The following is a 24,270-nucleotide window of genomic DNA, read 5'->3' as shown; positions in this document are numbered from 1 at the left end:
GTTACTTATTAACCACACGTTCGGTTTCACAGAATACACATTTTATAATAAATTATGGCTGCAAAATTCAAATGTCTGCCTTTCTTGGCATAAAAGGAATACTAGCGTAAACATGGATCTCACAGCCATTGCAAAAGGTCATTCAAAAAACAACAGTAGTTCAAGGAAAATCATGACAAAAAGAAAAGTGTGAAGATATTGCTGCGAGGCGGATAACAAGTCAGGTTTGTTGCAAAGGGTATATAAAATATATTCAGTGAAAACGCTTTGTTAAAAAGGGATGTTATGGTTACAAGTAAAATAAAAAAACTCAAGAAATTCACCAGTTATGGTAAGCTACGAAACCATAACTCACGCCACCGCCATGCACTGCTAGCACAAACACCCAGGACATCAGAGATAACTTAATCAATGACATCACATATATTACCTACTGTGTAACAATGCACCGTCAGGCAGCATGGAAAGTGGGCTGAGATCGCCAGTTTCAGCCAGTGTTCCTGGACACCAGATTGGCTGTCTCCCACCCCCCCACATCAGGGTGCTAATGCCAAGGTGACCAGTAGCCTTTTAATAAGCTACTCATCCCTTTTAGGTGTTTGTTGGCATTACTAGTTGTCTCCGTCCTTAATATGTGCACCCTGATGCCTGCAGGCTACGGGGCGTTACAAGCACAAAACATAAACATGTTACAAAAAGGTGCTTATTGAAGAAAAAAAACCTTGTACAGAATGTGTGTGTGACTACAGCATCCAAATAATACAAAGAGAAACAATAAATGCAGTATGGACCATAGAACTAAAGTATTCTTAAGATGGTATGCTTAGGTACATTGATAAGTCTAAGCATATCATATTCTTGAGAAATGCATTATCTGCATGGGACCCGCTTCTTGTACTACGTATGCTCATTATGACCTCAAGGCAAACCATAGGGAAAACAACTTCAGAATATTTCACACGGTCAAGCTCTACATGCACAGTACCTTTATATTATGTGTATCATGGTTTCAATGTAGTATAACCACATGAAGTCCTCAGCTTAATATTAATAATGTCACTGAACAAAAAAACAGCCACCCCAGATATGTGATATCAGTGATGTCATTTGTACTGTCATCTTTGATGTCCTGGGTGTTAGTGTTTGCTTAGTGTTAGCATTGCATGGCGGTGGCAAGAGTTATGGTTGCGTAGCTTACCATAAATGGTGAATTTCTTGGGGTTTTTCGATTTTTACTTGTAACCATATTGTCCCTTTAACAAAGGTTTTTAACTGACTTTCATAGGTTTTTGTTACTGCAACTTAACCATAACATACCTTTGACCAAGTTTTTTTTTTTCACTGAATTGGATAAGTTTTTCTTTTTTAGTGCAACTTAACCAGAAGTTCCTTTTAACAACATTTTTAAGTGAATTTCATAGTTTTTTTTTTTATTAGTGATGTTACATCACTGTACAAAAAGTTAAATAATAATTCCTCTTTTAACACATATGAAAGAACTATAAACCTCATTTAACAAACATTTTTTGCAACACATACAGATGTTGGTCGTCATCAGCAGCGCATGCAAGTCATGGTTAAATTACCTTAGGCATGAGGCTTGACCATGACCCGCAGCCCCACTAAACCACTCCTGTTATCCACTGCACCTACCCTGCATCTAGTTCAGTGTCCACTATACCCTCATATTGTGACCAATGGCCAGTGCTCATGGCTTGAAGCCATGGCTTGTCTCCACAATCCATGGGACATGGCCAAAGCCCATGCCGCATGCCCCAATAAGCAAATCAGAGTAAACGTTTGTCCTTGCTCAGGGCCAAGGCCACTGCCAAGGCACCAGAGTTAAATCAATATGTTTTGTAAAACACAGGACAGATTTGCAAAACCATGCTTTCAGGTCCTTGCTGAATTCTCCTCGCGCAAGTCTGCTGCAGTCCCATCCAGAACTTCGGGCTGTAGCCACAAGCAGATTTCCCCCCCACACCCCCATTCAAACCTATCCCGATTTCGAAAAACGTTTACCACATAGCCGGTTTCTGGTGGGCATGCCCACTTTAACTCCATTGCTGATCTCTTCTGGTTATGGCCAGTAGCCAGATCGTCCCGGTCACAGATCCATGACCTAGACAATCTGGCAACTGGCCATGGCCACAGGCTATACCTCAGTCATCGGTATTTCACTATTATTTGTACCTACATCAGGACACTTTTCAAAAAAATAAAACACGGACACATTTGCGAAACCATGCTTTCAGGTCCTTGCCAATGCTCCTCGTACAACTTTGCTGCAAATCCAGCCACGTTTTATTTTTTGAAAAGTGTCATAATGTATGTACAAAAAATAGTCATATCATTTAGCCCAAACGTAACAAAATCCATGAAAACTTTGCACAAACATACAAGATTGGGCTATAATATTTTTGCAAACTTTTGTGCAGATTCGTCAAACAGCACCAAAGTTATAAGCCATGTAAAAATGTGGAGACACCCCCTCTAATTTTTCCCCATCCTGACAAAAGCGAAACAGCACCAAACCTTGCAGAAGCATTCAAAGTTAGATCTAAAATGATATTGCGAAATTTCATGCAGTTTCATTGAATGGGACCATCCAAAGACTGATCTTTCACCCACCCTATAATGTAGAAATATGCATGGATGTCCTTGAACATTTAAGTTCGCAGACTTCAGAGAAGAAAAAAAAAAACACACCCGATTATTTGGCTTTTTATAACCATAGCTATCCCTCACCTACCCAGAAATTGTCTCATTAGTTATGTTTTTACGACGATGTTCACGCGCAGACTACTGGTGCAGTTCACAAATCCAACATGCCGACTATTTCAAAAGGCGACTTCCTAATTGGCCCAGAGTCATCCGCAGACACCGAATTAGGAAGCGAGTCTGCAGACCAGACGCAGATATCAAAAGAAAATGTCAATCTACTTTTTGGCCATTTCAAAAATATCTACTGGATGGATTTACACCAAATTTGCAAAGGCACACTTTCAGGACAAAGCTGCCGCAAATGCAAATTCATCCAGCGGTTTGGGCTGTAGGGGTGAGCAATTTTGGTTTTTCCATTATGTCTATGAGGATTTCAAAAGTAACAGGGAAAGAGGATGTACACCGTTTAAACTGGTATTCTTAGCGATCATTATCAGGGTATTTCTGCTCAGGCACAACCTTCTGTAACAGGTAGGTAGATCAATTCTCAAGACTCCACCTCGAGATACAGTTTGCTAGTGCAGCTGACTTTCTGCACTTGCCATGATATATAGTCAGTGGAATGCCTGCTCAAGCTCATCTGGAGGACTCCCACAGAAGCCTGTATAAGCTCAACAGAAGCTCCCTTCCAAGAGACCAGCTTACATGACACCAGCTGCTTGCTCCAAGCAACTAGGCACCTATCAATCAAACCAGTTTCACAGACGGACAAGACTTAAGACCACTTGTTTTTAAAGTGTGTTCTGTCTTTCTATGCATCAAACCAAAAAGTGACCTTAACCAAAGTGGAGCGTACAGCAGAGTTTAGCCTCTCAAGGCCTTACAAATTATGGGGCAATTGCTGGGGATAAAGATTAGAACAGAAATAATTCTCACATGCATCAGCAACAGTCATACGTAAGTGAGCACTGGAAGATGAAGCCAGTGAGGAGAATGCACAAGAAACTCAAAGAGGAGTCTCTAACATGTAGGGGCAGGTGGCGAGGAGAGGACAAACCAACACAGTACACAATTACATACACACCACTACTGAATGTATGTCAAGTTGATATGGGGAAGAAGCTGTCAAAAACCTGATAGTCAACAGACGGGCATGAGTATTTATCACATTAGCTTCTGTACAAAAGATAAAATATGTAGAAAGCCATACGTACCAAAACAGTAGCACTAAGGTGAACAAAGGAGCAGTCATACAAGAGTGCCAGAGGACAACTGACAAGCCACTGGAATAAAAGCCCATCAGAGGTAGCCAATAACATGTTGATTAGCGCTCAGTGGACAAGTGTGTCAAAACAAAGCTAGTCTGCAGATACAGAAGTGGACACCAATACGGACCAAAGGCATCCAAGCAGAACACATAATTCAACTTTTTTTTGTTACAGGAGTATAAAACAGGACTTAGTACATCGAGTTCAGACATGGGTATGTGCTAGACAAAAACCCAAGTTTACCAGACAAAGTTCAGGGGACAAGGAACCAGCCGCTTGTGTCGTTCAATGACAAAACCCCCACAAATGATGTAACTAAACAATCACAAAACAAAGTCCATCGAGTAATAAAAATTAACTCCAGCCAGGGATTCGGCAGAGAAGGGATACAAGAAAAGCTGTCTTTCGCCTCAGATGAGGGGACCCTCCGAAGACGGCTGCTAAGTGCTTGGAGTAAAGATGCTGCAGACATGTGTCCAAAAGGGGAGTGCATCTACCATTCCTCCATATTCCTTGAAAGCAGCACTTCTATAGAATACACTGTGAAAGCTCCTGACTGACCATCTCTTCAGGGTGACCATAAGTGTGTGTCATGGCGTATAAGCAGGGGGTGGCTGGAACTGGTTGACCACTTCATACTCCGCAGGAAACGGCTCATTCTCTTCCATTTCAGATAACAATTCAAGAGCTTGCTCCTCCTCCTCCGTTGGGTAGTGCCGTAGTAGGTTGGCAGCTGTGGCCAGGATGGAGGCACCTCCTGCTCCAGCTACCAAGTAAAAGCTGACAGCGAAGGTTACATAGACCTGGGAGCCATGGTACTTCTTGTGCTGCTGCTGGAGGGCCAGGATCAGCTCAGAGGCCCAGTAACAGAAGCCAATGACTGTAGCACACTGCAAGACTAAGATAAAGAAGACATGTAAAACATCACTACATACATAAAACACACCATAGAGCAGCATGCCATCACCTGTGCTATGCCATGCACTAAATCATAACGGTACTGCTGAATAATAGGATAGTTTCACGTTTACTGGACACTCCTGCTTAGACCACTAGCATGTTGGGTGGGAAACAGAACCTCTGAAAATGGCAAATGAATGCAGATTTGCATGCGGTCAGTGTTTAGGGTTAAACGTAATCCAAAACCAAACTGATCTTCTGCAAAGATGCATTGATAAACCATCCTTAGGTGCAAACACGCCTTACATGCAGCTTTCATACCCGAGAACAGAATGCTTACCAATATGTGTATCCCCTCTTGATGAAAGCTTAAATTCAGATGGGCCAAGTTCGATCTTTAAAAACAGCTAGCTAACTTTGCAGTCTTCTTGTGCGCAAGAAGTAGCTTCAGCTGGTTTCTGCAGCCTTAATTGCAAAGCATGCCATCAAACACTCCACTATACTACTTGGGTGAATATGGTTTTACACTGTGTTAAATCAGCACGATAGTAGTCTCAGAGAGCCTAGACTTGTCAGTAGAGTGAACCCTTTGACACCAAAAAAGTCTGTAGAAAATATCACTGAACTCGCCAATAACAGCCCCCACACCACAAAATAGTTCTCAATTGCGAACAAGGCAGGAAAACTAAACTTGAACGCAGGTTTGGTGTCTTTGGCATGGATGGATATCCCAGTGGCCACAGAGACAGGGTCGGTGTTCAGAGCAACAAAAAAAAAAGTGTGGCCGAGCCGGGGGCCCTGGTCCCACCACACCACGGCGGGACACAATATCCGCCACAGCCGCAACCGCGATGAGGGATGCACCCGCCATTAAGTCAGGCAAGCTGACAGAAGTGCCAGCCAGTGTCTGGCTGGCACTTCCGTCAGTCACTGTAACTTCCTATGGTGACCCCTTACGCAAGGGTTCACCATAGGAAGTTACTGTCCTTTTGTTTCCCCACCTCCTCTCCAGGTCACTGAGGCGTCTTTAACCCTTGTCGAACCTGGGGACTGCATTTCGAGGTTTATAAAAGATGGCTTGAAAAATGCACAATTCATGCCATGTTTTATAAAGCGTTGCCGATGGACAAAGTTACATATTGTTTGAAAGAGAAGGCTTGAAAAGTACACAACCCATAGAAAGGTATGCATATAAATACTATATATTTGCATGCATACATTACTATGGTTTGTGTACTTGTCAAAACATCCTGAAGTACACAAACCATAGTAAAAGTATGCAGACAAATATATAAATGCATACATACGTTTACATGTGTGTTTGCGTACCTTACTATGCTTTCTGCATTTTTCAGGCCACGGCCATCATGCAAGCCACGCCCTCAAATGAGGCCCTCCCCCTTCAATTTCTTACCCCACTTAAAGCCCTAAGGGACATCAAGTAAACTGAGACATTGACTATAGTCCTGGAGGTTGTGCAGACACTACTAGAGAGCTAAGATGCCCTGTGCAACGTCACATGCAACAGGGCCAAAAGAGATGCAGGTAATGCAGCCAACACGTAGGGACAAGATTCCAACCCGGAAGGAGAGCTACTGGGAACAAGACAGAACATCAGTTTTTCACTGCTTTTAAGTACAGCCACACTAGTCCAATATTCTTGGCCCAACAGACTTCTCTGGCCTCAGCTACTGACAGACTCGGCATACCTGTAAGAATGTGGGCGAAGGCATAGCGTCGTGTTATTTTCAGAGCCGGGTGCTTGGGTCCAAATACATCCAATAAAAATGCTGAGAGGCTGCAAACGATGCCAAGGAAACAGAAAGCAGCGATGACACGAAGCAGCAAAACGGTCTGTGGGTTCATACAGAACTCTATAGGAGGGAGGGGGAAAAGAGAGAAAATAGTTAGTTAAGAATGATGGGACAGCATACAAAGAGAATAGCACACCCAACACGAGATAGCAAGTCAGCCGGATGATCTCCCTAAGGCCAGGATGGTTTCTCTCTGCACTGTGTTGAAGGGCTCAGAGGAACCGTCACACAGTTAGGCAACAGGGTGTCCCTGTAACTTTCTATGGACCACTTAAATGGGCCGTCGTTTCTGTGCTGTCAAGTGCAACTCTGTACACTATAACACAATAAGGGAACGTTTTTCCATAACAAGAATTAAAAGAAATATAACACTTCTGAATAGGTAAGTAAAACAAGCATTGGTAAAGGCAGCAGTTTTGGGTTATTTGTAGGCACGGGATAGGCATTTGCCCGACATCAAATGGTGTGAATGCCTGGGGATATGACAGTAACTGGAAAATGCATATACAAAGCCAAACCTATTGGCTTTGCCAAGCTTGTTCTTAACACATCCCATGCAAGGAACAGATGTGAGGACACCTTTACAACCCCCCTCCCCCCACCCCAAAAAGGTAGCACAATGCAACCAAAAAAGCTGGCTACACACGCAAATTTCCGTATAAGAAACTGAATGCAATTTGACCGAAGCCTACTTTTTCGAAAACGATTTATTCAAAATATACGTTTTCTAATATTCATGCGGGCTGTAGCTTGCAAACATGGGGTTTTGTATCCACGTTTACTTAAGACTTGGAGACTTCATCTTCTACAGTGTTATTGTGGGGAAAGCCTCGGCCACCTATAGTGGAGACTGCAATACCACTCTGGCATGTTTTGTAGCCCTACTGATAGGCTTGTGTCTTACTTTGCTGCTTCTCGCCATCTTCAAAAAAGCATTACCAGCTCTCCCAATTTCGATTACCTTTGGGCTTGTGTTCCACTTTGCTACAGACTACTTAGTGCATCCTTTCTTGGACCAACTGGCCTTTCATTGGTTGTATATCTAGGCCTGGAGAAAATGTAGGTTTCCTGTAGATTTTTTTGTTTACTAGCAAATCTCCAAATAACTGAAAGAAAGAGGATATACTCCAACAATGCAACAGATATTCAATAGGTTTCCAGCACTGAAGCCTAAAACTTTCCTGTTTGGTTCAATGCGATCGACAACCGTTGTGAACCACTTATTAAGACTGGAATCATGCATTGCTGTTGGTGGCTGCAAGGACAATCTGCACCAAGAAAGACCTTCCCATAGCAAAGATTTTTTTGTTTTGGAAATTGGGCTTTTTTTTAAACGAGACAAAAAAAAATGCAATAATATCCTTCGGGGCCTCAAGTGTGTGTATTGGGAAACTGGGTAACCATTTGGATCTGGGATAGACACGCATTAGTTGTCTGGTTCCCATCTGCATACTAATGAGAAATGAACTAAAAGTCTCCGAATGCAAAGAGCTGTCCATTGAAAAGCTAGACGTGTCTCAAAGTAGGCAAGTTTGAATTTCTGATGTCACTTGCCACGTGTTTCTGTATTGTAGAAAAATAAACATACCCGCGTCTTTACAACTGCGCAAAATGAGGAAATAAAATGAGACAGCTATGTGCGTTTCAAACTCACTTTAGAGTAAACATTTACTGAATTATCCAACAGCATACAGCAAGCAGTGGTCGAAGTTGGCGGAAGCAGCGATGCTCTACTTTTTTTTAATTAAGTATTACTGTTCCTTTACTTCTGTTTGAAAAAGAAACAAATCCAGAATGGTTCCGTTTTAAAAAATATCTAGGAAGTAGTTGAAACTTGCACTTTCAGTGCACTGCACTGTTCCCTTAAACAGCAGGGGCATTTTGGGAGGGGGGGGGGGGGTTTGTAGAGTGCCTGGGAGGGGGCGTGGCGATGGAGTTTGTGTGGAGCAGTCCAGTAGAGAACATAGTTCCCCTACTTCTTTTCGTACTCTTCGACAACTAAAAGCAAGTAGATACTTATTAGTGTTAGATGCTACTTGATAAATGGAAGTATGGATGATTAACATTTCGCAAGAACTGAACACATTTCAGGGGTGAAAGTTAAGTTGGCAGTGACTACCCAAGCATAAAATGTCACTGGGCCTCTCAGCTCTGTACACGTACATACACAGCACACCATTTCTTACTTGCCAAAAGTCAATTTTTGCTCGCCAAAAGAAGTGGCAAATGCTAATTTTAGGACTGCTACGAAGGTGCTACATCAGCTGGGAGGATAGCGAAGGGGAATTGCACTGGACTTTGAAAGAAGATAGCACCAAGCAGCATGGGTTCAATACCTGGTCCTGTGCTTAGATGCTGAGTCCGACATGATGCATAATATGACAAAAACAATGTAATGATATAAATTTGTATGATGGAAATTGAATTAACTAGTTTTCACAATGTGATTTGTTGTCCTGACAGACTTATAGGACTATATTTTTTCAGGAAGTGAAACAGAAAATTAACAGCGGATAACAAATTGCACAGAAACAATTCAACAATCTCGCCTGTCAGTGATTGGCAAATAACACAGCCAGAAAAATGTGACTATCAAATAGGACAAGCATAAACATTTTAACAATTGGTGAAACGCGTGGAACAATGAAATGACATCAATGGACACGCCAGGTTCTCTTATTACAGTCATGCTTGACCAATAACCCTTTTTCAGTAGGCATGATCCCCTAATGTGAAACTCAAAAGGAAATAACAGGTCAAGAATTCTAGATGGTTTTTCTAACACGAAAAAAGGTTTCTGATAATAAAAATGTTGAGTGAAATAAATAATAAATCATTTTAAAAAAAGGTCTGGGAGCCACTATACCGAGAACAAACACGGCCAAATAACCTGTTCTCTGGGAAGGTGCCCACTTGGGAGGGTCTACAACCACGTTTTAGCTCACTTTACCTTTCACAGAGGAGAAAGGTGGGGCCAAACCAATATGCAGACGGATATTTCTCCTCTGAAAGGTACAGTGAACTAAAGCGCGATTGTAGACCCTCCAGAGAGGACTCCGTCCGAGATCAGAGGTTATTTATCTGTGTTCATTCTCGATAGAGGGTCTCCCAGAACTTTTCAGAACTTGGGGTTTCACCTGTACTTACCCAGGTTAATACGGACATTGACCCCTTGTTCACTGTGCTCAGATGTACAGCTTCACCTCACTGCTGAGGACCAACTAGGCCGAAACATGTGTCTGGGGTTGCTCTTGGTACTCTTGTTCTGAGGAGAATTGCCTAGCATTTCGGTGCTGCACCGCCTAAATGGGCGAGACCAGACTATTATGTTCTCCTTTTTGAACGGTACAGTGAGCTAAAATGTGATTGTAGACCCTCCAGAGTGGGCACCTTCACAGATAACAGGTTATTTGGCTGTGTTCATTCTCAGTAGAGGGGCTCCCAGGCCTTTTTAAAGAACTTTGAGTGGAAAACATGAGTTTACCGTTGAGAGGTGGAGGTGGCTTAGGAGCAAGTGGGAGATGCAATGAGGAAAGGGGAGGTTAAATGGAGGTGATTAGAGTGATGGTGGGAGTAGAAAAAGGTCAGAACGCAGATGTTCTAAACTTCTCCCATCCATGCCTCTTTTCCTCTGTCGCCTCACATCTATGTGCAAGCTAACAGGACAGTAGAGAATTATACAGGCAGGGAATCTAAATTTCACTTAAAAATGGATTTACTGGGTCACCCCACGAGTACAAACAGAGGGAGGAAACCTCATGTAAGTAGTTACAGTGCTGAATTCTTCTGAACGAATTGGACTTATCAAAACAAAAACAGCTTTTCATTTAGCTCTTGACTGGCAAATGAACCTGTGTCCTAACCAATTAAAAATTCTTGGTTATTCAGCCAACTGTGATTTACATGCTCGGAGTAGGCACAAAAGGACAACTAAACTACAAGTTTCAGAAAACAAAGTCTGTTAAAAAGCCAGGAGCTGCTTAAGGGAGTCAGCTTAGATAAGTCATTTTCTAGATATTTCCTCCACACAAAATTAGGTAAATTGGTAACGTTGAAAATAAGATTAGTGTTCCGACATGTTAAGAGCGCTCTAAAGATTAGGACAAGAAACAGAAAGCTATACGAGGGTCATGGCAGTAAACAAAAAGCCAACGCCCCTTTCTTAAGAAAAAACTTGAAGAAAGTCACCACATTAAAACTTCAGTTAATGTTGGAGTCTAACTGGCTTCTTCCTAGGTAAACAGCGATCCGGCTTTAGGACTGGACGTGTACTGAAATCAAATTAATCAACGTTAGAGGGTAGCTACGTTGGAGCACGGATAACTGTCCAACTCACTTCTTGCGATCACTCTGGAAGATGCAGCCCACAGTGAGTTTAGTCCCCAGATGGCCTCAACTATTTCAAACACTGTAAAAGTGTTTGAAAATGGCTTTTAGGGCGCTCGGCGCTCCAGTCCCCTTCCTCCGTCCGACCCTCCTTCCCCAGCCCAATCCCACCTCCCAACCCTCCCCCGGCACCCTGATTGGTCTCTTGGCCACATATAAACCCTCCCAGGGCAGCCCTCTGCCCGGCAGCCCGTGGCTAAGGACCCCAAGGCCAAGGACGTCTCCTACATTGGCAGCTCCAAGATTTGTCCGCAGGTGAAGCCAGCAGCTAACAGACACCAACGAAACTGTGAGTGTGTTATGGGTGGGGGAGTAGAGCAAACACTAGACTCCAGAAAGCCCTGCCACTCCATCTTACCTCCCAATAACAGACTGCCATAATATTAGCATGCGATAGAATTGTGAATATTAGCATGTCCACACTTAGAACCCTGTACATTAGCCTGCGTCGCATCTAGATAGGACTTTGATTGAAGGAAAGCATGCCCACGCATAGATGAAACTTGAATGTTAACATGTGCCACACTTAGAACTGTGAACACCAGCCCGTGCTGCATCTAGATAGGATTGTGAAGACCAACAAGTGCCACACTTAGACAAAACTGTGAATGTTAACAGGCTAAAGGTCAGGTAACCCACTAACCAATATAACCCAAACTCTGCATAGCTATCTAACCCAAAAACTCACACAACCATCTCTCACACCACAAGCCGCACGCACTTCACAACACTGCAACAACACATAACCCGGAGCAACAGCACACGCGGACTGGCACCGATCAAATACCTGCACCAAACCTCAGCACCCGGTGTATACCGAGTTGAAGCTGCCAACAGAACACCACTCCTCTCACTATCTACTCCCTTCTCCACCTTACTAACCCATCCCACCTTATTGTTTGCAGATCCGCCAGAGCGCCTGGGGACCAATTCCGTTGGTGATGGTGCACGGTACAAATACCTTTAACATTTATGATGAATCTACCTGCAACCTTTGACACCACTGACCACCTTACAGAGGTTGAAACCGTGGCAAGGGGTGAAATAAGCTGTTTCAATTCTTTTTCGAAGATAGAATCATCTAAAATGGACTACTGTAATGCCCTTTATTTAGGAGCAAGTAAATCCATTAATAATGAACTGCAAATGTTGCAGAATAATGCTCTCACAACTGCCTTGGGCATCCCCAGATGGCAACATATCTCAACAACTAGACAGAACAACTGGCTCTCTATCCAAGAAAGAATCCAGCTCAAAACAGCTTCCCTTACCTATAAATGGGTTAATAACTCCGCTCTCAATACTTGGCAGAAACATTTATCAAAAACAACCCCACCAGACCAACCAGGACGACTAACACTGGCCGCCTTACGGCGCCAAGATACAAAGGTAAAAGAGCGGTGGATAGCAGCTTCCCAGTGATGGCTGCCCAACCCTGGAACTCCCTCCCCCACACTACGCACAGACCAATCCTTCTACAAATTCAGAAAAGAAACCAAACTGTGGTTGATCTCCAAAGACACACCCGTTTAGACCCTACCTTCTTCCCGCGCCCATATGTACATATCACCCCTTAGTAGCCAGGTAGTACAGTATAGTATCCCTATACTGTACTACCTTGCTCTGTATGTATATACCTCGCCTCTTGCTTAAAGTGTGTTACTGTATTCTTGACACACTCCTCTGTATGCAATTATTGTGTATACAACCTATTCCTGCCAGATTCCTCTGTTGTAAATATTTTGTGTAATATCTTTTCTGTAACCATGAACATGCACATTCTTGTAAGGCTCCCAGATACCTCAGGGTGGGGTGCACAATTTAAATAATAAACAAAACAAATGTAGTCAGCCTAAAGGATAGATCTACTCAGCCCACCAGACCTATGCAGTTTGGGGGTCAGTCTTTTTCCGTCCTACTGTTTATTGTATATACTAAACCATATCAAGATCTTCCATGCAGCTTTGACATGGGATATTATTGCCAATACATCTGCATGGATCGAAATTAAGATTGGATAAGCAGGAGCTAGCAGCGCCTGGGTATCTAGAATTAACATGTGGCCAGGAACTTGAAATGGGGAACGAGGAGCTATTACATAGCTATCTGAAAATCTAACTTCCACATAAAATGCAAACTTATGTATGACCCTTGTGCTTCAAATGTCATATGCATGAGCCCTAATGTTTATTTACAGATTGCTCCAAATGCACAAAGTTAAATTCACATAGGTGTGTTTGTTCGCATCAGTTGGCCTGGCGAGCCAAATCTAGCTCCTGGTAGCTATTGGTTTCAAGATAACCAGGCTTTTCTAGGCTACACGCCGGAGCTAAATATCTCCCAGCTCCCCTAAATTTCGAACCCTGCATCCGACACTCACGGGAGACTGCTTTTGATAGAGAATAAATTACACAAAGGCTGGTTAAGGAATGGGTGCAGAGAAACGGGTTGAGCCTAAATAGCAGCAACACTGAACTTGTAGCAATTGCACCTTGTTGCAAGTCTACGGTTTAGTCCAGCCACCACTTGTCCTCTGTACTAGTCTCACAGGTTCTATTGATTATTGCCATAATCAGAAACTTTGGCCATCACGTTTCATACCCATCTTGATAGGACACCCCTTATTAATACACGCTAATGCATACGCCTATTCAAACAGATCCATCCCTACATAAGCAAGTAGCAACATCTCATTGGATCATTCTAATGTCATTGATATGGCAGCAACCAAGAATAGAATGTAGAGAGGCTGCAGGCGTTGCAAAAACAGAACGTATACAAACGCTTCTCATCAGGTTAAAGTGATTTTCACTAGCTCGTGATCCAAGCCACAATAAAGATCAAAATTGGTACCATCGCCCATAAAAGCATATATGACCACAGAACCATACCTGCCTAGTCTCCGGGTTTAGCCCAGAGACTCTGGGTTTCCATGCTCTTCTCCGGGGAAGAGCGAGTAGGCTCTGGATTTAATGTCCCAGCAACTCCACACCTACATATGATTGACCACAGACTGCTTGTGGCCAAAAACATTAAGGTGTGGGCGGAGACCCAGGTACAGCATGATATGCCATATTAGTTGTCGTACAGCACTTTTACAAATCTTAGGGTACTTCAAGGCTCTCGGGAACAGAAAATGCGGCACATGCTCAGTTGAGGAGAATTCAGGATACAGAAAATACAGCGCATGCACAGGTGACCTGCATTCTGGCATCAGGGCATAGCACAGGGCTCCTCAAAGAGAAAATGCAGGACAACGCTGAATGCATCGAGAAGAGTTATTAGAATTATTTTCGTTAACGCGCCTCCTGCAGGGGATGCGGTTTCACAATTCTGGGAGAGCAATCAGAGTAGATGGAAGCAGAGGTGGATGAACTTTCCTCAAGGCAAAAGCAGCTGCTAAAAGAGTTTCAGGATTGAAACTTGGAATGTTGCGGACTGGTAAAACAAGAGATAGTTACCACTACCAACAAATTGTCAATACGCCCCACAGCCGCGTTTCCTCATAACCAGACATTGTTCTGGATTCAGAAGTTGCAGAGTTGCTCCAAGTCTAAAAAAAAAAAAACTGAAACCCTTCTAACAGAATCCTTTGGGTGTTAAAAGCATTTCTGCATATTTTACTTTTTCTCCATTACCATATTTTATTGTTGACGTTTCTTGTATGAGTCTTGGACTATGAATTGTTTTGCCTTTATTACTCACCACAGTATTTGGCTCGTCGTCGGCATAAGTGGGCGGAGTCTAGCAATATGTGGGCGGGGCGTTTCCTGACGTCCATCGCCGCGTCTTTCTTTTTTTAAATGTAGGCAGGTATGCCCAGAACCCTTAAGAGAACTTGAAATTGTATATACCGCCAGATTTTAACTCAACGTTGACTTCCAGTTCCTCTCGGGTTTAATATGAAATCAGCTTGTTGAAAAAACTGCTCAGTACAATGCGTTTGAACTAGGAATTAGCTTCCGTAATGTTTTAGGGAGGTTCGGTTCCGGATAGCTCCCGTTTCAAATAACTATTAAGACCTAGCCCATTTTGCCAGCATCTACATGCTTGTACTGTTACTGGTTGTTTTTCAGGCTCGTCTTCTGTATTATAGCCCCCTACAGGGCCATAATGCCCTTTACGCTATACAATATAAAAATCATTTAAAGGACTTTGCCCAATTGCCCCACCACATTCGGCTCCTCCCAGTCTCCTTGTAGCCATAAGATATGGCATTTAATGAGCCTGTACACAAGTGTTTCTAGGCGCAACAAGACAAGGAGGGGGAACCAAAAGGGAGGACAAAACAACGATCCTACATACAGCCCAGCTTGTTTGTTAAACGTGAAGAGCAGTGTTTGTGGAATGTGGTCCTATTAAAAGAAATGATCGATATTTTAAGGGAGATGGCTAGGGAAGGACGATCCCACTGATGAATGTGACAATACTTCCAGAGTAACGCTTTACAAACCAGTGTGTATGGTGGGGGAGAGGAGGGCTACGTGAACCCCCTCCTGCAACGTACGAAATACCAATACCCACAGTGCGCCCATGGACCCGCCTAACCAGTCGCTCACCCCGTAGCAAAGCCTCGTCCAGCGGTCCTAGTACATCGCTTAGTCCGAGTTCGGGCCGCCCGCAGCTCCCTCCATGCAATCTTAGCCAGGCAGGCTCAGCCAGGGCGGTACACAGCGCGGTGACTGATAAGGCTCCTGGAAGAGCCGATGCCAGACTGCGTTCCGCCTGTTTGGGAGCCCGGGGTGGCCGGCGAGCTGGGGGGGCCGACCCCTGCATGACGACCCTGTGAGCACAGCCAAAGAGAACAACAACGACTCGGATAGCACTTCCAGCTTTCAAGCCTTCCCGACCCTGGCTAAAACAAGTCGTATTACGTGTAGGCTCTTCCGCAATCCATTTACGTCACGTCGTCAGTGCGCGCCGGCTTTTCCGGGATCTGGCTGAGAGACAATGAAACGTCAATATGACCGCTGGCAGCATATCTTTCGCAGGTTCAGTTGCTTGTTTGCCAATTAATTAAATAACATCCTATTTGACACACAGATCTCTTTAGAACACGTTTATTAGTATTATCTTTAGTCGCCATTTGCACAAAAACTACAAACATAGCTTAAACATATTGTGATTGCCATTAAATTACAGCTTGATAGGGCTCTAAAGAGTGTCACTGGGTAAAATTGAAGCCTATACAGCAGTGCAACACCATTGAGCTAATCAGGCTCCAGCCACCCGCCACACCACCTGTTGTGGGGGGCATGCTAGGGGTATCCAGCAGGCCCCCACCATGCTGCTATTGGCATCAGCACCATTGAGGCCCAGTGCCTCTGGGGGTTGGGGCCTGCTATGGACATCCAGCCAGACCCAGGGTGCTATGGGGCATCAGCACCATCTGGAGTGAGGGCAGGGCAAACCATGCCCACGACCATGCAGACCTCTGCCACCTTCCTGGCATGAGAGTCCCACGGCATCATGGCCTGCAGGCCCATGCTCTCACCGTGTGGGCCTGCAGGCCTAAATGAATGAGACTCAGACTCAGTCGTTCCTCTTTGGGAGTCTGCAGCCGTTCTGGTGTACATGTCTGCAGAGGCTCCTTTTATTAGCTTGGGCCATGACACAGTCATGGCCCATGTTAAAAGGGTAATACACAGGGGAGGGACTCATTCCCCTAAAGGGGCAACACACTTGGGAGGGTCACACACCACACTCCTCCTTTTCCATAACAAACAAACAAATGTTACTAAAACATAAACAATCCCCTCCCCCCGTTACAGAATGACATTACTTAGGCTACTTCAGAATCGTAGGACCAACAACAAATAGGCTAGGTCACTGCTACACACATGGGGCTCACATAGTTATAGACATACAACACATATCAACACATAACCCGCAGGTGACAGTCGCGGTTGGCGAATTGCCGGTGAAAATGTTGGCAGTTCAACCACATACTTCAAAAACCCTTTATTAACCCGGGGCCAGTGGAACTTCCACCACTGAATGACACCATTACTAGATGCTGGCATCATTTGAAGCATGCCTACAAACGTACAGGAATACAGCTTCACATCCATTTAACTGGGACCAATGCAGGCCCCCAGCATTTAAACACATGGTGACTGCGTCCTCTCTGAGCACTTGCAGGATTGCAGGAGACCCGTTCACTTTGTTCCAGTGTCCGTTCAGGGTAGTAATTCCCACCGGTCCAGGTCTGTTGATGTTACAGTTCAAAGACCGGTAAAGCCGCACCTGGTGGGCCCCAGGGTCCACATCAGCTTAGTCCCTTGATGTTGGGCAGTAAGCGAGACGCGGATAGCAGGGCGTCCAGGCTTCGCCAGGGACAGGCTTCGTCAGTCCCTTGATGTTGGGCGGTCAGTGAGACGTAGGTAGCAGGGCGTCCCGGCCGTGCCACATGACAGGGCAGGGGTGTTTCTTCACTGTCGTGGACTGGAGGGTACACAAGCACTCATACAGAGCTACAACCCTCTCTTGCTCGTAGCACTTCTTCTGGGTAGTGAGCTTGAGCAGCGAGACGTTGGTTGTCCTGACACAGGTGACAGGGTGTGTGGCCCATTTTCTACTCCCCCAGGCCAGAGCTACATTTCAGGCTATGGTTGGCAGCTTTTTCATTTTCCTTCCTCAATAAACACTGACACCCACTCCCGGCACACTAGGTTCACCTTCTACTCATTTTACTCTTCTTTGCATTCACCGTCCACAGCCTGAGGTATAGGGGTAGCACTAGCATTGTAGGTTCAGGCAGACATGGTCACTGGCAGGGCAGGAAGCAAACCTATCCTGGTGGCAGGATGGCAGTCCACTTCTTTCTCCTGGCAGTACCGTTGCAGTGGTGATGTCCCAATTTAGGGGCTGGCAGCAATTCGTATCCGAAACCACATCGGCCTAGTCCTGGGATGGTATGGCAGGCAGGGCAACACTGGTGGCTGGGTCGTTGGCAGAACACTGCCAGCCATAGAGGGCGCACCAGCACCCAACGTTGGGCTGTAACCCTCAGATGTTACTGCCCTGGATATGTGCTAGTTCAATTCTTCCTTTTCTCTTCAGGGGACTGTTCTTGTTTCATTCACACGATTTTCCACTCGGAGGGACTCGAGCGCTGCTGGATCTTAACAGACGTCAGTTCACGCTGATACCTGGAGCGCTGTAGGTACAAGCCAGACTTTGTGCTTGTATGGTACTGTATGCCATATTGGCGAATATCAGAGCTTGACTGCTCTTGAATGTCTTTCTTGCCATCATTGCGTTCACACTCTCGTCACCAGGTGTTTAAGTGTTAGCCAAAGATAGTGGCATTCAGAAAACACAGGCGATCGCAAGGTACTGAGGTTTCGCCAATATATTGGTGCGCGCTGGCTATTGCTCGTGGTGTCTTTATAGTCAGAGCATAACATTCTAAACACCCAAGTGCAGGGGCATAGCAAGATTGCTCCTCCTTCGTCGGGCCCCACCTTCTTGTCAGTGTTCTCTTTCACCTGCTGCTATCTCCTTAGCAACAGTCAGCCCCCCAGAATGTCATCTGTCCTTCCCAATCGCAAGGATGCACGTGTGCACCAGGTTCTTTTATCCAGCTCCCCCAGGCAGAGCTAGAGGACTGCCTTGGTAAGCACTCATTCCAGTTGTCAATCTACAATCAGAGGGCATTTTCTCTTTTCCCATGTTGCAGGGCCCAGTAACTTCACAGGGCCATCTGCTTTATTTAACTGCACCTCGTCGACATGGAGTGTTGACAGCTCCAGTCACTCCGTTTTCCTCTTGACACCTCACCGCCTCTTGGCCCAGGAAACCTGCAAGAAGGGTTATCAGCACAGCTATGATCGTAGGCTATGCTGTCGTTAAAATATGGACAGCTGAAGCATTGCTATTCTGTTGCTCCGTATCGGAGCAATACAATCTCTGCATAGCATAAATACAGAGTTCTTTATATGTCACCGCAGGTGCAGCCCGGGATCACAGGCAAGGACATTCAGCTTTGTCTTTTCTTTTTTTTTTCTTTGATGGTCACTGCCACTAGGCCTGTGAATGCAGGGACAGTGCCAGACAACAGATGCCGGTGTACATCGTCATTGGCATAGGGCCTGCTTTCTTCATAATGAGCGCGGGCGGCAACACATTCTTATGGGCATAGTGGAGAGCTCTGACCTATTATAGTATGGAAGGGACTCACTGCCGATGACCACCTTATGGACTCACTGCCGATGACCACGAAGGTCTGCTATCTTTTTGGGGCCATTGGTGTATATATATTTGTTTTCTTCACTCCGGTGTCGGGAGCACGTACACAGTGCCACCGAAGGCCTGGGATGTGCAGGGAGCCACTTACATTTTCTTACTCCACCTCTTACATGGAGTGTATTACCTTTCACCTCCAGGCAGCCCAGGATTACTGTGGGGGGCCGCCAGCACGGGCAGGAGTGTATGGCTGGGCTTCGGCTGATTACACATAGCTGTGGGCAGCCACAGTATTAATGTTTCATCGCTCTGACATGGAGCGCTTCATTCTTTTCGCCGCTGGTGGCCCGGGTATATATGTCGGGACTGCCGGCACACGAGAGCGCAAGGATGCACTGCTGCTACTTGCTGGGGGGTTGTCATTCACCTCCCTCCTTCTCCTTTTATTCAGGCGGGCCGCGCATCCTCCCTTCATTTACATTTGGAGCTCCGGTGGTGGAGCCGAGCACTTTCTCCCTCCCACGGCAGCAAACAAGACACATGAGTGGCGGACGCTGCAGGGCTTGCAATCTTGCCTCCCCACCTGCAGGATACCATTACGGTTGTGGGCGAGGCTGCACCTCCTTCCCAGCGGGGGGCAGCTCACTATCTCCCAGGCAGATACCGCAGGGGGGCTTATGCAGGATGTAGCGGGTGTTGGGAAGGAACCAGGGTCCTCCCGTAGCCCCAAGCACTTTAGAGTTAGGCAAGACCTCTTTTAGGCGCTATAATGTACTAGGGGAGATGAGGGGCAATGGGAAGGCTCTCTCATGCAAATATAATCACATACACAGAAATGGGCAGGCACTGAAGAAGGCAGTTATTGTTTAAATATAAGGTGCAATTAACTATTAGCTGGATAGATTTGTAATGTCAGATCCTAGGCATTCTAAAGTGTAGTGCGGTATATGAGTCAAACTCCCCCCTGATTCCCAGAAAGAATGCAGCCTGTGCGATTCTAAAAATTCGCTACAGGCGCTCCGCAGTGTTCGTTACTAAGGCTAGCACTGATTGCACACAAACAAACTCACCAGCTGTTTACTGTCCGTCAATGGTCCATGCAGGCTAAAAATAGGAATCACATGTTCTGTGCGACAAAATGCAGAATGGCACAAATTATATGTATTAAGTGTGGGGGGAACCTACAGGGCCCAGATAACATTAGCAGGAAGAGTGAAATATGGATAGAATGAATGAAAATTGTGTATTAAAAGGCCTCAAGGTTTGTAAAAGTCTGCAGAGCTGCAGTGTGTTAAGGTAGCAAAATGTACAACAGCATGCTCTGACAAAAACCACTGACAATGAAGAAAAGAAGGCTTTGGAGCATCCCTAATATGGAAGAAGGATGGATTGGGTGGGATGAAGCCATGGTCCATATCCAGTGACGCTACTACAGCAAGACAGGACTATATAAACCCCTGCCTGGCACCACCTGGGCAGAAAGGAACGGAAGAGGGACAGGAGAAGATCATTCAGGCAGCAGAGTCCTTTGCTACCATCCTCATTTTGTAAGATGAAACTTGTTATCCTTACAAGATCAGCTTTTTGCCTTATTTACCTAGAGGGGTGTATTTATTCTGGTGTGAGTGTAATTAGGGACACCCTTACAAGTGGTGACTATCCCAACGTGATCTCAGTTTTCCCCCGTACTTTGCGAAGGCCCAGGCCTAGTCACCAGGAAGGAGTCATGCCCATCTACAGCGACCGGTCCCCCAAATAAAAAAACACATGCTTCCTGAGCGGTTTTAGAATGAGCCATTTTAAAATAAATCCTCTCTGCTCACTGAAGCAGGGCGTGGCTCCATAGAGAAAGTCAGGCCAGTATTGGAACCTCGCAACAGAGGAAACTCAAGTGAACATGCACATGTGAGTAGATTCTTGGAAGAGATAACAACAAGGGGACATGTATGTATGACAGTATGTTGGTGTGAATGGATGAGGTACGAGATCAATGACATACATTGAATAGGACTTTTGGTGATGTATTAAGGTATAGATTGAATAGGACCTTTCGTGATGTGTTACGGTATAGATTGGATAGGATTTCAGGTGATGTGTTAAGGTATAGATTGGATAGGAGGTGGGTTATGTATTGACATTTTCGCCTATTTCTGTTTTTCTACTTTTTATAATGGAAAACGGGAGCCTCAGCATATAAAGACTGAGAGGTAAAGGATCCTCAGCCATAATAGGTTGAGAAGGTAGTGCCACGCAGAATTCTTTTATGACGATTAAAGCAATGGGATCCTCAGCATGGAAAAAAGCGAACAATGTGGTACTACAAGGACATAAGGAAAACAAAGTAGTGGCTCGGTATAAGGAATGGGCCTGGATTTTAGTCAATTATTTTTGTATATTTTCTCTTGCTGTCTTTTGTGGTAAAAAAAGAACGAAGGTGCATGAGTTGCGGTGTGTGTGTGAAAACAAAGTGGAAAAGAATAAAGGGGGTGTGGGAAAAAGTGTTTTGATATGTATTTTTGTGTAACAAGCAGCAGTGTGCGCCTCATAGCAGTAAGGTCTAAATGACGCATTGGGGACGTGCGCAAAATTATGGGGGAAGAAACCCCAATAAGACACATGCATAGGGCCCTGCCACTATATTGTGACAGGATAGACAAATATAAACAATGGGTATTGGAAACAAAGGAATGGGGATGCCCTGAGCACGATAGAAAAAATATCATTTTTTTAGCAGCAAGATATAAGGGGAAAAAATTACAAAAAAGAAAAGAGATACTAGATCTCTGGTGATTACACGGGCACCTTAGTTTATGCCTGGGTGAGGCAACACAACGTTCGGGCAGCATGCTGAGTCTCTTTCCCATGGGCGCACAACCACAGACGTGTCCACGGATGCCGCAGCTCTCCAGGTGGGGGTGATCACTCACCCCAGCAGGCAGGGGGTGTATCAGTGGCGGTCCCGCTGTGCTCCTCACTTCACCTCAGCGGGGGACAGCTCCCCCCTCACGGCAAAGGAAGCTCCCTCCACCTTTCTTTGCGGAAGAATGAGGGACAGCGGGACAGGGCCCCTCATAGGGTTTTTTCTCCTCTTCCTCAACAACAAAAAGGAAGAAAAACTTTAGGGACAGCGGGATCTTCTTCGTCACCATTGTTCTGGGGGGCCTGCTAGGGGCATCCAGCAGGCTCCCATGGTGCTATGGGCATTAGCACCTTGGAGGCCCAGTACCTCTGGGGTTTGGGGCCTGCTATGGACATCCAGCAAGCCCCAGGGTGCTATGGGGCATCAGCACCATCTGGAGTGGGGGCAGGGCAAACCATGCTCACGACCATGCAGACCCCTGCTACCGCCCTGGCACGAGAGTCCCACAGCATCATGGCCTGCAGTCCCGTGCTCACACAGTGTGGGACTGCAGGTCTAAATGAATGAGACCCAGACTCAGTCGTTCCTCTTTGGGAGTTTTCAGCCGTTCTGGTGCACATGTCTGCAGAGGCTCCTTTTATTAGCTTGGGCCATGACAGAATCATGGCCCATGCTAAAAGGGCAATACACAGGGGAGGGACACATTCCCTTAAAGGGGCCACAAATGTGGGACGGTCACACACCATACCACCCAAGACGTGAGCTGGGGGGCAGGGCTTCCGCACTTCCTTTTTGTTATGCAGAGAAGGGAGGGAAGTCTTTCCTGAAACTGGTGGCACTAAAGTTTTAAAGTGTTCATGCAGAAAAATGTATTTGCACAAACGCAGCAACAATGTGAAGCTGCTAGTTTAAGGAAAGGCTTCCCCCACCTTTCTGCCTAAAAATCAAATGCACACATCAGCCCCTTCCCCACGGATGTGAAAAAACACATAACATTGTTAATGTTTGCTCGCATCCATGGGGAAGAGGCTGCTGGTGTGTGCATTTACTTTTTGCTAAGGGGGGGGGGGGGGGGGGGGGGGGGGGGGGGGGTGTGTGTGTGTGTGTGTGTGTGTGTGTGTGTGTGTGTGTGTGTGTGTGTGTGTGTGTGTGTGTGTGTGTGTGTGTGTGTGTGTGTGTGTGTGTGTGTGTGTGTGTGTGTGTGTGTGTGTGTGTGTGTGTGTGTGTGTGTGTGTGTGTGTGTGTGTGTGTGTGTGTGTGTGTGTGTGTGTGTGTGTGTGTGTGTGTGTGTGTGTGTGTGTGTGTGTGTGTGTGTGTGTGTGTGTGTGTGTGTGTGTGTGTGTGTGTGTGTGTGTGTGTGTGTGTGTGTGTGTGTGTGTGTGTGTGTGTGTGTGTGTGTGTGTGTGTGTGTGTGTGTGTGTGTGTGTGTGTGTGTGTGTGTGTGTGTGTGTGTGTGTGTGTGTGTGTGTGTGTGTGTGTGTGTGTGTGTGTGTGTGTTTTTTTTTTTTTTTCGGCGCATGCGCAATGCTGGGACGAGGCACTGATTTTAGTATGGGGGTTGTGGGAGAGGGAAGGTTGGATACCTGGGCCTTGGATATAAACATTATCAAAGCAACTAAATGTGTATGTTATCTTTAAACCCAATCACTTGGTTAGTCTCACTGGTATATTGGCTTACTTGTGCCCCATGCAGACAGCCCTGGGATTAAATAGAGGGGGTGGAGCCTCCAAGTTTACTGGTCCAGTTTCTGAAGTGGCCCCTCCCATCACGTTAGCCACCCCCTTTGCAGCACCAAATGTAGGTTTTGTTGTGCCCCTGCAGGCTGCAGCAGTGATCATGTGACACATGAGAGATGGCACACCTGCCTATTCAAGATTGGTATTTTAAAGTCCCCTTTTCAGACACACAAGGTCGTAAATAACAATTTAAGTATATAAAACCAATAATACCATTATTACAAATACTTTAACAAGGTTACCTTTCGAGCTCCGATTCTTGTTAAATTACGTCGTCCCGGGCAAGGGGTCCGAATAGCCTTAGTTCTGTTTTTTACGCTTCAACCGCTGATTATGTACCACTTTCAGGTTGTTCTGCTATTTTCATTACTCATCAATGATTGTTTGCATGGTTTTGTATTAAAGTCCCAGTACTAAAGAAGTTTGCCCAACAACTGTTTCTTTCAGAAAAGTC

The 24,270-nt window shown here is 45.4% G+C and overlaps 2 protein-coding genes across 3 annotated transcripts in view; one reads left to right on the top strand and one right to left on the bottom strand.

Moving 5' to 3' along the window:
- Positions 1-24: 24 nt before the first annotated feature.
- Positions 25-24,182, bottom strand: TMEM127 (transmembrane protein 127). 2 transcript variants are annotated; one of them, XM_069619094.1, is made up of 3 exons: positions 15,592-15,929; positions 6,542-6,706; positions 25-4,830 (listed from the first exon to the last, which is right to left on the bottom strand). In XM_069619094.1, the coding sequence occupies exons 1-3, from the start codon at positions 15,806-15,808 to the stop codon at positions 4,523-4,525; spliced, it is 690 nt and encodes a 229-aa protein (XP_069475195.1). In that variant the 5' UTR covers positions 15,809-15,929; the 3' UTR covers positions 25-4,522. The 2 variants fall into 2 exon arrangements, with proteins under 2 accessions (XP_069475195.1, XP_069475196.1); XM_069619095.1 differs by lacking the exon at positions 15,592-15,929 and adding an exon at positions 24,059-24,182 and having other exon boundaries at positions 4,388-4,830.
- Positions 15,939-24,270, top strand: part of CIAO1 (cytosolic iron-sulfur assembly component 1) — a 180,234-nt gene continuing 171,902 nt past the window's right edge. The window contains exon 1 of the mRNA XM_069619091.1: positions 15,939-16,023. The gene's annotated coding sequence lies outside the window, so the exon portion shown is untranslated. The remainder of the gene's footprint in view (positions 16,024-24,270) is intronic.

The sequence above is a fragment of the Ambystoma mexicanum genome, chromosome 10 (assembly GCF_040938575.1).
Source record: "Ambystoma mexicanum isolate Mex_15411 chromosome 10, UKY_AmexF1_1, whole genome shotgun sequence".
Taxonomy (NCBI): Eukaryota; Metazoa; Chordata; class Amphibia; order Caudata; family Ambystomatidae; genus Ambystoma; species Ambystoma mexicanum.
The sequence above is the reverse complement of the archived record's forward strand: the minus strand, read 5'-3'. Positions and strand labels throughout refer to the sequence as shown.